The 14,161-nt window shown below is 32.7% G+C and overlaps 1 protein-coding gene across 1 annotated transcript; it reads right to left on the bottom strand.

Moving 5' to 3' along the window:
* Positions 1-539: 539 nt before the first annotated feature.
* Positions 540-14,070, bottom strand: LOC132745302 (protein DEK-like; the record flags this gene model as incomplete). The annotated part of the gene is given in 7 exon segments (XM_060734190.1): positions 540-727; positions 1,025-1,173; positions 7,121-7,218; positions 9,435-9,511; positions 10,424-10,576; positions 11,536-11,698; positions 13,914-14,070. Coding segments are annotated over 7 exon segments (867 nt in total), but the record flags the coding sequence as incomplete, so codon positions are not given.
* Positions 14,071-14,161: the final 91 nt, after the last annotated feature.

The following is a 14,161-nucleotide window of genomic DNA, read 5'->3' as shown; positions in this document are numbered from 1 at the left end:
TAGGGAAGATATGCACGTGTTTAGATGATCGGGGAAAAAACAATCTATAATTATCGCCTTATCCCATATTAAACACACAATTATACCCGTTTCGGGCCGATGCTCTCATTATTTATTGTTTAGAGTAGGCGGTCTATCGCTTTGCATACAGGTAGAAGGGTAGTATAAAGCGACGCTCTGATTGGATAATGATAATTACGGATACAATCTCTGCTCTTTACATCGCCAAGTAATAAGTCTTTGGGAATTAAGATTTTATCGGCGATGTTGACTTCTCTTTGATCAATTGGGAGAGCGAAATGGAAATATACACGGCAAAGTTTTCGCCTGAATCGCCCTTCCGGATGAGCCCTGTTATATCAATAATCAAAATGGACCCAAAAATTGCTAGTCTTTCTTTGCATACCAAAAACTATGTAACAGTAAATTAACATACAAAAACACAAAGGGTTTATTTTCATTGTTACAATCAAGAATAAAGTTGTCCTCAGACAGAAGGATCAAATACAGATAATAAAACAAGTTAAAGCTGTCATCACCTTTACCTCCTCCTCTTCTTCTTCATCACTGCTATCTGCCTTCTTATCATCATCATCACCATCATCATCTTTGTTGTCATCACTTTCTTCAGCTGCCTCTTCACTTTCGTTATCGCTGTCAGCTACATCATTTCCGGCCTTTTTTTTAGTTTTCCTTACCCTTTTTTTCTTGTCACCACCTGCTGATCCTGTAAATAATTTTTAAGTTCTGTTCTTGCAAATTTGTTCTTTTTTAATATAACAGTGCAGTTGAATATTAAATTTCATTTAAACATAATTTTAACAAATTAATATGACCTCTCAAGTTCTTTACATCCAAACCTCAAACAATTGCATAAGCACTTCTCAGCCACTTCACACAAAGTTAAAAGTTTATTGCCTATATTAGTATGAAAGATTTTAAAATATTTTCACCATAAAACTACAATATGTCATAACAAATATTTAAAAATATCCAATCTTTTCAAATGTTTTACACAACTTACTTTTACGTTTTGGTGCTGGAACTTTCCTACCAGAATCTGTAGGTTTTTCTAGCCATTCCATGAGTCTTGTAATTAATTCATTTTTAGTACCTGTTCTAGGTATGTCTAAGATCTCCATCATTTTCTTCACAATAGTCAGACTGAATTTCCTAAAATACATGAAGATAATACAGAACAGCTTTAGAGAATTCAGGTCATTTTCCAGCTATTTCTGGATAAGATAATTTGATACTTGACCTTGAAGTTTTATTTCCTAACATGCATGATCATATAGTCCGTTATAGGGATTAAACGATGATCAAGTATAATCGAAAATTGATCGTTTATAGGACCGATCGGGATGATCGAATACACAGTTTAATAATCGATTATCGGTAATTTATTTTCTTGCTGTTTCTTAAGTGACTTACTGTATTATAACACTCTAAATCAAAGCCAGCTTTGGTTGAAACAATAATTTTCATTCAAATGAATATGAAAGCATATTGGTGACCATGGAGTTAATAGTTGACAGTGAGGCATTCTAGTTTAAAGATGTTTGTTTGTTTGGTTCATTTTACGCCTTTTTCCAACAGTATTTCAGTCATATAGGTCGGTAGTTTCCTAACCATCGTTCCTGGAGAGTTACACCAGTACTAGACTACCTTCCTCCGCGCTAAACTACCAAAGCATCTCCCGGGGATCGAACCCACGCCAGAGAGGTAACTGGATTAGAAGTCATCGACTCTAACACCTCAACCACGGAGGCGGTTACTTAGTTTAAAGATATACTATGCTCAAATTTGATATTAGGAAATATTTAGAATTGCTACACAGTCTTTTTGTAAATATAAAATAAATATGTTTTGACTTCACACAAAGAAGATATGTTATGTATAAAATTATTCTACACACTAAAGGTAGTTACAATATCAATATAAAGTGTCATTAAAAAAACCTGGCAGTTTTGTTAAGAAAGGACCAACTTGACTTGTACCCATACATAGTTTATTCATTCCTTTATTAGAATTGAGACATAATAATTTCATAGATTTTCATGAATTTATTTGATTAAAATATTTTACTCAAGGTTGAGCATAGTATACATGTATCTTTAAACTAGTTTATTTCAGTTGATAAAGTGGTAGTTATACAAAATATAGAATATTAATGGAATTCTTATAAATATGTACATTGTACATATTTACTTTGTTATTGTTAATGTTACGATTATATAATCGATGATTGATTGAAAAAGGTTGTTTGATTATTTTCTATGATCGATAATGATTTTGTCCGATTAAGAAACCCTAGTCTGTTATTTCTTTCATGAAACTGGTCTAAACAATTAAATTTTGCTCAGTATTCAAGAAATTTGATAATTTTTGGGAGCAATTGGGATTTTTTCTTCCTTTTTTAATTGGGGAAAAAGAGGTTATTTTGGATTGGGGTCTTGTATCAGCACCAGGCCCAGTGTTCACAAAGATTTAAGGATCATGATCAGGATCAAATTTAAAAACTCAAATATTCTCCATTAATTATCCTCATAGATTAAAAATTCAGTATTAACTTGATTAAACTGGACTTGAAAAAGCATGTTTATGAAATTGTAGAATAAATTTATTATTTTTACAAGATATGGGCATTAAATACAGTTGATCAAAATTTTGATCCTCATTTTGATCTGATTATTTTGTATTTGTTTTGTTATTTAGTTTTTTATCCCAAAATAGCTTAGTTTCTTTGTAAATAAGCAATTATTTTTATATCGAATATGTACAATTTAATTCTAGCATAATACGATCAGTTTTATTTTTTTTATAAATCAACGAAAATAAAATCAGGATCATCTGATCCTGATCTTTTCTTTGTGAACACAGATAAGATAGCCTGCAGAATTTATTAAACATGCTTACACTTATACATAAAATTCAAGACATCTAATAATGGGAATTGGTTACGTATTGCTCAAAAGAACAAATATCACATTTGTTCATCACATGAGATTGTTCAATGTTTTCATTTTTATTTTTTCTTCATGCTTATGAAACACAGAAACAAAGTTTGGAAATGATACCAGGGATTTTTTTTTGGCTTATATTATTGCCGTTATTGGGTCATATTCCCAATTGAAAATAGTATATTATTTTCCCAACCCACAGGAAAAAAATTCCCAATTTAAAGTTACACAAGAAGCGCCGCAATGCGACGAAAACCAGGTTTTCAACGACCAAGTTTTGATGTGACAGCAATCAATAGGTCAAAAAGCACTGAAGTTATTGAGTAGAAGCTGAAAATTCTATTGTAAGCAAATGACCTTGAACTTGCTCCCAGATATCTTAGTGGCAATCAAAAGCTGCAACTCAGCAAGTTTGGTGTCAAAAGGTCAAAGCAAACTCAAGTTATAACATGAAAACTAAATACATTAACCTTGATCACAGACACCTGGGTAGCAATCCCAAGCTGCCTCTTGATATAAGCTACCCATTCATCAAGTTTGGTGTCAATAGGCCAAAGCAAACTCAAGTTATTGAGCAGAAACTGAATTTCTATTTTTAGTAACAGTGACCTTGACCTTGATAACAGACACCTGGGTAGCAATCCCAAGCTGCCTCTTGATATAAGCTATCCATACACCAAGTTAGGTGTCAATAGGCCAAAGCAAACTCAAGTTCTTGATCAGAAACTGAATTTCTATTTTTAGTAACAGTGACCTTGAACTTGATCACAGACACCTGGATAGCAATCCCAAGCTGCCTCTTGATATAAGCTATCTATACACCAAGTTTGGTGTCAATAGGTCAAAGCAAACTCAAGGTTATTTAACAGAAACTGAATTTATATTTTTAGTAACAGTGACCTTGACCTTAATCACAGACACTTAGGTAGCAATCCCAAGCTGCCTCTTAATATAAGATATCCATACACTAAGCTTGGTGTCAATAGGTCAAAGCAAACTCAAGTTATTGAGCGGAAACTGAATTTCTATTTTTAGTAACAGTGACCTTGACCTTGATCACAGACACCTGGGTAGCAATCCCAAGCTGCCTCTTGATATAAGCTACCTACACACCAAGTTTGGTGTCAATAGGCCAAAGCAAACTAAAGTTATTGAGCGGAAACCAAAAGTTGACGCCCGCCCGCCCACCCACCCGCCCGCCGACTCGTTGAAAACCTGGTTAAAAATAAAAATATTGAATACAAATTCTAAAATCTTAACAAATAAGGGCTTCTTCACTGCAATAGTGCTTAAATGTTTGAAGATGCCATTATAGACAGTAATTCTTTGCATCCATTTAATCAATGCAAAATTTCAGTCATGAATTTCCCCCCAATTTTTAATGAAACACAGCTGAAATCCCAATTCAATGGGTATGGGTCATGTTCACAAAATCCTGGAAAAAATCCCTGGATACATTAATCAGTTTATGATTGAAAGTAGCTTAAAAGGGCTAACAAAACTAATCTTTGTATAACTTGTTTTATTATAGAACTTTAAGATCCATACAATGAATAATGCAAACAAGAGGGCCATGATGGCCCTGAAGTCGCTCACCTGTATATAGGCCCCCAGAGCGGGGCCAGTTTAAACCCCAGGGCTTTTGTTTGAACAAACTTGGTAGACACCCATTAGAAGATCTTTCATGCTAAACATCTAAGGTTTGGCTCGTTGAGTTTTTAAAAAAAAGATTTTTAAGATTTAACTATACACATATTATAGTTAAAAGCAATGACACCCCTAGGGCAGGGCCAGTTTTGACCCCATTTGACACTCACTAGAAGATGTTTCATGCTTAATATCTAAACTCTAGCTATTTGGTTTTTTTTAAATCAGATTTTTAAGTTTTTGCTATACACATATAAGGAAAATCAATGTCCCCTGGGGCAGGGCCAATTTTGACCCTAGGGCTTTTATTTGAACAGACTTTGAAGACACTAACTCGAAGATATTTCATGCTTAATATCTTAACTCTAGCTATTTGGGTTTTTTCAAAGAAGTTTTTGCTATGTATACACATAAATAAAATCAATGACCCCCGGGGCGAGGCCAATTTTGACCCAAGGGCTTTTATATGAACAAACTTTGTAGACACTCACTAGAAGATGTTTCATGCTTAGTAACAAAACTCTAGCTATTTGTTTTTTTTCAAAGAAGATTTTTTTTTTAGTTTTTGCTTTACACATATAAGGAAAATCAATGACCCCCGGGGCAGGGCAAATTTTGACCCCAGGGCTCTTATTTGAACAAATTTTGTAGACACCAATTAGAACATGTTTCATGCTAAATATCTTAGCTCTAGCTCTTTGGGTTCTTTAAAAGAAGATTTTATAAGTTTTTACTATATGCATATAGGGTAAATCAATGACCCCCTGGGGCGGGGCCAATTTTGACCCCAAGGCTTTTATTTGAACAAACTTGATAGACACTCATTAGAAGATGTTTCATGCTAAATATCTTAGCTCTAGCTCTTTAGGTTCTTTAAAATCAGATTTTATAAGTTTTTACTATATGCATATAGGGAAAATCAATGACCCCCTTGGGCGGGGCCAATTTTGACCCCAGGGCTTTTATTTGAACAAACTTGGTAGACACCCATTAGAAGATGTTTCATGCTAAATATCTTAGCTCTAGATCTTTGGGTTCTTTAAAATCAGATTTTTTAAGTTTTTAATATATGCATATAGGGAAAATCAATGACCCCCGGGGCGGGCCAATTTTGACCCCAGGGCTTTTATTTGAACAAACTTGATAGACACTCACTAGAAGATGTTTCATGCCAAATATCTAAGCTCTACCTTTTTGGGTTTTTTAAAAGAAGATATTTTAAGTTTTTTCTATTGGTTGCCATGGCAACCAGAGTTCTGCATGGAATTAAATTCTTTGAACAATTTTTAAAGGTGACCACCAAAGGAACATTCCTGTGAAGTTTTGATGAAATTGGCTCAGCGGTTAATGAGAAGATGTCATTTAAAGTAAAAGTTTACGGACGCCGGATGGACGGACGGACGCCGGACGAAAAGCGATCACAAAAGCTCACCATGTCACTTTGTGACAAGTGAGCTAAAAAGCCATGTAAAGGTATTTTAATTTCTAGCTCCAGTAAACCCCTAAATTTCTGTGATACAAGTCTAAACTTACAACCACTACAGTGTTATGAAAGATTGTCAATGTAAATAACCAACTGACTTCTTTTGTTTATTCTTAAAAATTTAACTTTGTACTTAGTCTAAAAACTATTAATCAAAACCTTGTCACATCTGTTATGTAATTACTTTAACAAAGAGAAACATTATACATTAACAGATTCATTACATGCCAGGGTTCATAACTATCATCATAGTAACCTGGATTATATGCTGCCAGTTAATGTAAAAATAAATTCTACATTATGTAGAACTCAACAACACTGATACACAATCAGATACATACATGCATAAATTCAATCTTTTTGGAGTAATTTACCACTAATTAATACACTTGTTACTATATATAGTAACAAAATTGCCTATGATTTCAACTGATTATGAGTGTCACGTGACCTATTATGAGTTTGCGGCCCGGGGCCGAGAACTAGTTATCAGCCCGCAGAACATGTGCACGTGCACAAACTGAAACAATGACGTCATATTTTACGTCATCAAACAGTTTACTGTAAAAGTGAAAGTAGGTTGTCAGCACGAATCGCTTTATTTTTATTATGAGAGCTTAAGCGTATTTAGTACAAACACATTTTTGTTACTATTGAAATTTGAAGAAATAATACGACAAATTCATTCCGAAAAAAATGAAAATAAAACTTGCTTCTAGATTCTACTGCTTTGAACACACAAACAGTAAACATCTCTGTACAGAACAGTAGAAGAGCAGACAAGAATTTCAACGAAGAACTTTTTGTTGTTGTTTTTTTTAAATGCTACTATTAGATCTACCAAGTGTATTAAAGACATTAATACACGTCAGAGTAGGGCCGGAAGGTGATAATCGGCCCTGAATGAATAATGGCCCTCGGGTCCATTATTCATTTTGCGGGCCTATTATCACCGTCCGGCCCTCTCCTGCCGTGTATTAACCTCTTATTTGTGGTAAAAGTACCCTTTTTGTAACAAAATACTTACTTTGATTTCAGCATCTCCATTCTTTTTTCATACTCTTTATCATCCTTTGAAAATGGAAACCCAGAGAACTGCCGAATATTCTTCTTGGTTTCAAGATTCTGTATAGTTATGAAAAAGAAACCATAAATACAATTCAATATATTCTTGGATATGCAACATCAATATTTAGTTATCAAGTAAATATTTGATACTAATCTTTATTATTGACAAAATCAAAATTATATTTAACCAAACTCTTAATCTTGAATGATTTGGTTTTTTGATATCTAAGGCCATCCTTAAAAAAATGTTTGTTTGCAGTAACCCGACCCAGAATTTTCAAGGTGGGTAGGTAGGTCGATTTTTTTTTTTTTTTTATTGAACTGTACTCACAAATAAACATGGAATTTCAAAATGCTGGACAATATATGCTTTGATAATCCGGTAACAATTAATAAATTGATAACTGAATTCTAATTTAATAAGACCTACATTTTTAGCTCAACTATTCGAAGAATATGAGAGCTATTGTAGTCGCCCCGGCGTCGGCGTCCGCGTCGGCGTCTGCGTTGGTTAAAGTTTTTTGTAAAATCAAATATCTCAATTATTACTTGAGATATTCAATTGAAACTTACAATACTTATTTATAGTAACAAGGTACATCAGATTGACAATTTGGATAACTCTGCCTACAATATTGACAGAATTATGCCCCTTTTTAACTTAGAAATTTTGGTTAAAGTTTTTTGTAAAGTTAAATATCTCAATTATTACTTGAGATATTCAATTGAAACTTACAATACTTATTTATAGTAACAAGGTACAACAGATTGACAAGTTGGATAACTCTGCCTACAATATTGACAGAATTATGCCCCTTTTTAACTTAGAAATTTTGGTTAAAGTTTTTTGTAAAGTCAAATATCTCAATTATTGCTTGAGATATTCAATTGAAACTTACAATACTTATTTATAGTAACAAGGTACATCAGATTGACAAGTTGGATAACTCTGCCTACAATATTGACAGAATTATGCCCCTTTGGAACATAGAAATTTTGGTTAAAGTTTTAATGTAAAGTCAAATATCTCAATTACTGCTTTAGATATTCAATTGAAATTTAAAATACTTTTTTATAGTAACAATGTACATCAGTTTGCAAAATTGCATAACTCTGTGTGCAATATTTGCAGAATTATTTGCCCCTTTAAAAATTAGTAATTTTGGTTAAAGGTTAAAGGTCTTCAAAGATATTTACTTGAAACTTTACACATGCACTTAGGGTCATAATTGGAGGGTCATAATTGTATGTCACTGACCAAGTTTCATAACTCTATCTTGCATTAAGGCTGATTCATATCCCCTATTCTACTTAGTCTCTTGGTTAATGTTTGCATGCAAGTTTTACATATCTCAATAACTATTAAAGATATTTATTTAAAACTTCACATATGCATTTAGGGTCATAATTGTAGGTCACTGACAAAGATCCATAATTCTATCTTGCATTTAGGCTGATTTTTCTCCCCTTTTTCAACTTAGAAATTCATGGTAAAGTTTTGCTTGTAAGCTGTTATCTCCATAACTACTGAAGGGTTTGTGCCTTTTTTGGGACAATTTATGCATTCATAATAATAAAGCAGTGATTTACTTGATAAAACATCTTAATAACAAGCCTTTGTACGTTTTCTGTCAAATATATGTATTCATAGGTAATTAGTATTATTATACTCAATAAAACAGCCTTGTCACATTACTCTTAGAATAGTCAAGCCAATACTGTATAATTAGACTCTCTCTAAGGCCTACAACATGAATTTATAAAAAAAATTAGCCCTTTTGTGAACTTAAAAAATTTAACATTATCAAGGCTCTTTAACTATCAAGCACTTAGAATAGTCGAGCGTGCTGTCCTACCGACAGCTCTTGTATTTCTTCTATTAACCTTTAAAAGAAAGAAAACAAAGCACAAGTCATAATTTTCTGATTCAAAAAAAAATTTTTTTTATCCAGACCACGAAAAAAAATTTTGAGTAGGCGCAAATTTTGTGAGTCGGTCGCGTTACTGCAAACGAACATTTTTTTAAGGATGGCCTAATATGTATTAGACAATTATCAACAATAACAGACAAAAAAACTTCAAAAACCGACAATTATTATTTGATAAAACACATTAACAGATTCTTCTTTTTCAGTGCAATTTCTTTGGAAGCCAGCAGCAATACTTAAGTAACTTTTCTTTTAATATACATAGGGTTAACCCTCGTAATGTTTTCATCAAGAACTGCTCATGTTGAGCTATTAAACAGTATATTTTTAAAGTAATTAACATACAGTGCAAAGTCTGCGGTACAGTATACGGTGTAAAGGTTTACAGTCTTCTGACTTCATTCTGCCCAATTTGTGTTCAACTGAAAACAAAAATTAAAATTTATATTATTTACCTTTTTTTACAGTAATATTGAATCATGATTCAGTCCCATTTTTGAACCTTTAATATTATTATCCAAAAAAAATGATGGGGAATATTGAAATGATTTACAGTCCATCCAGCCTTCTGTCTGTCCCTATTCACATCTTTAAATAGGGTTTGTCCAATTTTCCTGAATCTTGTATAAGTCTAACAAAACTGAACAAATCCACAAGAATAATTGTACACATGATGACAAACATTCCTGTAAAGTTTAATGACTTCAGATCAAATTGTTTTTGGGCTATGCACGACACAATTTGAAAATAGCAAATTACTAAGTCAATGGCAATAACTCTGAATAAATCCACATGCAAAACCCCAGGTGCATAGCTTTACACGCTGATCAACATTCCTGTAAATTTTGTTGATTCTAGCTCAAGAACTTTCAGAGCTACATGTCACATTGTGACAAAACAAGTTACACGAGAACACACACACAGACAGACGGATGGACAAGAGCAAATATATATGTCTGGGGCATAAATATTCATCATTCCTGGACTAATTTGGGCATACTTTCACTATACTTATATATATGTAATATGTAATTGTCATAGTAAAATACTTGAATTAAATGACGAAATAACATTTCAGTCAATAATATTGTGATGTCAGTTAATCTCAAATGTATGTCCTGCCTTGTATGCCTTCTTCAAATTGTGAAGCGACATTTATAAGACCCCTGATCCAGAGCCGTAACATGATACTGCTGTTTTTTCATGTAATTTTAATTTCCGAGGGTACTCTATATTTAAAAACATATTTTTCGTTTATTTTAATCTTAACCATTTACTAAACAACAGTTTAAACATAAGAAATAAAATCATATTCATCAAAAAGTTATACTCACTGAAAGGTATATCCCCAAGACTCCTTCCCTTTCCTTCTTTAATTTCAACACTAGCACTTGCAGGCCTTGCTGACTCAAAGGTTATTCTTTCTACTTTTTTCCTTTCCCTTTTCTTCCCATCTTCTATGACAACAGGCTTTTCTAAAAGTCCAGCTAAAAGATGGAATATTTTCTTGTTAAACTAAACTTACAGATATATGTTACATCAGTGTTTTTTCCCCTACTTTGGGAATGGTGCCGGTACAGGACAGGTTGGGGAAAAAAACAACATTGGTTTGACTTAAATTGGGAATTTTACATAGGATGCAAAATATTCTTTGGGAATTTTTTTAATCCAGGGAGACATGAAAATTATGCATAATATACACTTTAAAAACAAGTATTATTAACTTAAATGATTATTTTTGCTACTTGAGGTTGAAAAAAAAATTGATAATCATAACAATTGTACATAAATAATGTTAAGGTGTGAAATGCTAAAAGTAAGAAATTAACTAATATCACTCATGTGGTTATACTTGGTTTTTATCACACAACACTTATCAATGGCATTTCTGTTTTTGTTTACCTTTAAATTTGCCGATTTTTTTTTATAAAAGGCACATTATCATCATTATATACCTCAGAAATGAATATATATGTGCAGCAAATATTGCCTGACATGAAAGTTCAGGCACTGATCCCTCAAAACTGAGAGAGAGCCCTGTTAACATATGTGATATTTTTCAACAATGTTTTATGAAGTGTTTTGAAATTGGGCTTGCATTTTAATTTGGGCTTATTTGTTGAAAACTATCAACTTTTTACCATGCACTCTGCATTTATTTTTCAAGCACATATCAGACATATTTAAGCACTTTTAAAGATTAACCAAAGTCATGGACTTAAAAACTTTTTTAATTTTGAGGCACTTTTTAAGAGCCAACTAGATTGTAGAAACTCTTGAAAATAAATAATTAATCATGTTGTCTAACACAACATTGTTTAAAACTCTACATCTGGGGTTTTCTTACATACCTATCAACAATTATTCATGTATTTTTTAAATAAAATATTGAAAATCATTCAAGTTCCGATTCAGTTTGGGTGCACAAAAATCAACAAAACATTACCTGGAAGTACTTCTTCATCATCACCTGATGAAACATTTTCATCATCATCATCATCATTTTCATCATCTTTTGTTGTTGTGTCCTTCTCCTTTTTATTGTCTGTCTTTTCAGTGTCTGAGTGCTCTGTGCCTTCTGATTGTTCTTCCATTTCTTTTTTACTTGTCTAAAAGTTAAATTTACACTGTCAGAGAAATCTCATGCTGTGGGAATTATTTAATTATCTTTAATATATCTAATAATAATATACAACTTATTTATAAGAAACCTATCAAAGTTTATTCATGCAAATTTCACAGGATCTTGTGACATGTATACATGTACTTTGGTTGTGTTTATTTCATAGCTTCTCCTCATTTAATAAAAACTTAGCAGCCTTGGTCTCTTCCTAGTTTTTTTGCTTCTTTGCTTTACGGCTCACCAACACAGTTTAGGTCAACAGCGCCAAAACAGGAAAGATGATTTTAGCTATCCTCAAGTGTTACAAACTTAAAGCAACACCAGGGTTAAAACCACCTCACCCGCTGGAGCTAACAGATGCAAAGTCTCCAGTTATTCCCATTAAGTTGCCTCATCCAGTAAAGGCAACCCCTTTGCCACAAGGGGCAGCACTCTTCCTGGAGGATAACATCTATCTGGGACTGTCCTAGTAAAATTAGGTGACTGTTGTGCAGGCGCCCCTAGATTACTTATCCTTTTAATCTGAAATAATCTCTTCTGCAGCAATAACTATTACATTTATATGCCATCGTATTGTCAAGTTTATAATAACTATTCAGGTGCATGATCTACTTTTATTTTAAACATGAATTAGCTGATTTAAAAGTTAAGACTTTCCGCAAAAAAATCCTGCAGAAGGAAATTCTTGGTGTTTCAACAACAAAAAGTATCTTAAAGTTTTACTTATAAATGTTTTATTATATCAGTAAAATAAATTAAATAAGTCATCTTTTCTGTGAATGATGTAAATTTTGTCTTCTTTTTGTGTTCATTTTTGTAATGTCGCTCATCATCACTTTAAGCTATTGTGTTGTATTGTGTTTGAAATGTCAGAGACTCAGACGTGAATAACAAGCCTTTTCTGTATCGTATTGTAAAATAAAAAGTTTTATCCTCTTATTATTTAACACACAATGACATGTAATATCCCAATGATTGGTCAATTATCACATGTGTAATGTTCAACTCAATGCTGTTTTTAATAATTTCATTAAACAAATTTATTCTTAAATAATATATTGCATTAATATATGTATGATATAAACTACAATTCTTAAATATATTTATTATCCGCGGGTGGCCATGATTTGTTACACTAAGCATTTTACAGTGCTAGTTTGATACACTATATTTACTTATGATCCATACGTTTTATCATACATGCCATAACCTCCCGGATGTCCGGGAAAGTCCCATGATAAGGTTTCTGTCCTGGAGATGATTTATGTCCCAGTAAAAAAGAAAAAACTTAATCTACTTTGTAGACAGAAATTTTACATTTTTATGTTTCAGCTAAACGACATGGCTAATTGTCCTTACTTAACATTATTAAGCTTTATATTAAATTCTATTCTGTGACTAATTTAATTTACGATGCCTAAATACTTAAAAAAAGATAGAAAAACTGTTAATAATTATTGACATTTTGTCTTGCTTATGTTGTCAATAAATTTGCAAGTTGTTATAAATACCAATAATATTGGTTGTATGCCCTAAGTAAATTAAAAAAGAAAGACAAAAATACGTTTGCTGATGAATGCCCCACCTCCAAATGAAGTGTCCCGGGAATGAGTCTAAAAATTATGGCATGTATGGTTTTATGATAAAGAAATTTTGCAGATACATTAAATTTACTTTGATGTATAAAAATATACAACTGTTTTTTTTATTAACGGACATTTGTTGAGACTTTCTAACATGCACAATGTGGGTGTCTCTAGGACAGGGACGAATTAAAGGCACCGGACGATACATTAAATCACAGTCTGTCCTGTCCCAAAATGTGGTCCGCCCTGTCCGTAATTCAACAGTCAGATCTAGGGGAGACTTATGGCGAAAAACTAGAAACTTAAACAAGTTAAAAGTAAGGGTGGAAGTCTTGACTACCGCTACAAAAGTATCTTTAAAAGGACATAACTGGTCATTTGTCCGGTGTCAGTACCGAAAGCAAAACAGACTTTTGTGCTTTAAAAAATAAACTACTGACAGACAGAGGCCAAATTAGATTTTAGACCGAACTGAACCGGATTTTCCTTTTTTACATTCCCCACCCACTAATTTGCACCTACGAAGACCGATTCTGTGCAGTTTCTAGACAAAATCACAACATTAACTTAACAAATACCGCATGGAATTGAAAGAAAAACAAAAAATCAAATTACATCTCCTGATGATATCTGTTCAGAGGATTCGTCAGACATGTTTTCTGTAAATTATCTTTAAAAATCAAGCCTTCTTAAAATATCGCGGTAAAATGGCGATCGCTGGTAGTCAGCCAATTAAATGTCTTGATAGATGTAGTGCAATTGGCTTTTACAAGCAACTTGTCCATTGGCTGAAATATAAAAGTACCTTCCAGTCTGGTTTACAAATTTTAATTTAATTCCCATGATTTATGAAATATAAATGT

Source organism: Ruditapes philippinarum, unplaced genomic scaffold (assembly GCF_026571515.1).
Source record: "Ruditapes philippinarum isolate M1 unplaced genomic scaffold, ASM2657151v2 ctg5177_1_1_1_1, whole genome shotgun sequence".
NCBI lineage: Eukaryota > Metazoa > Mollusca > Bivalvia > Venerida > Veneridae > Ruditapes > Ruditapes philippinarum.
Note: the sequence above shows the minus strand (reverse complement) of the source record. Positions and strands in the feature narration are given on the sequence as shown.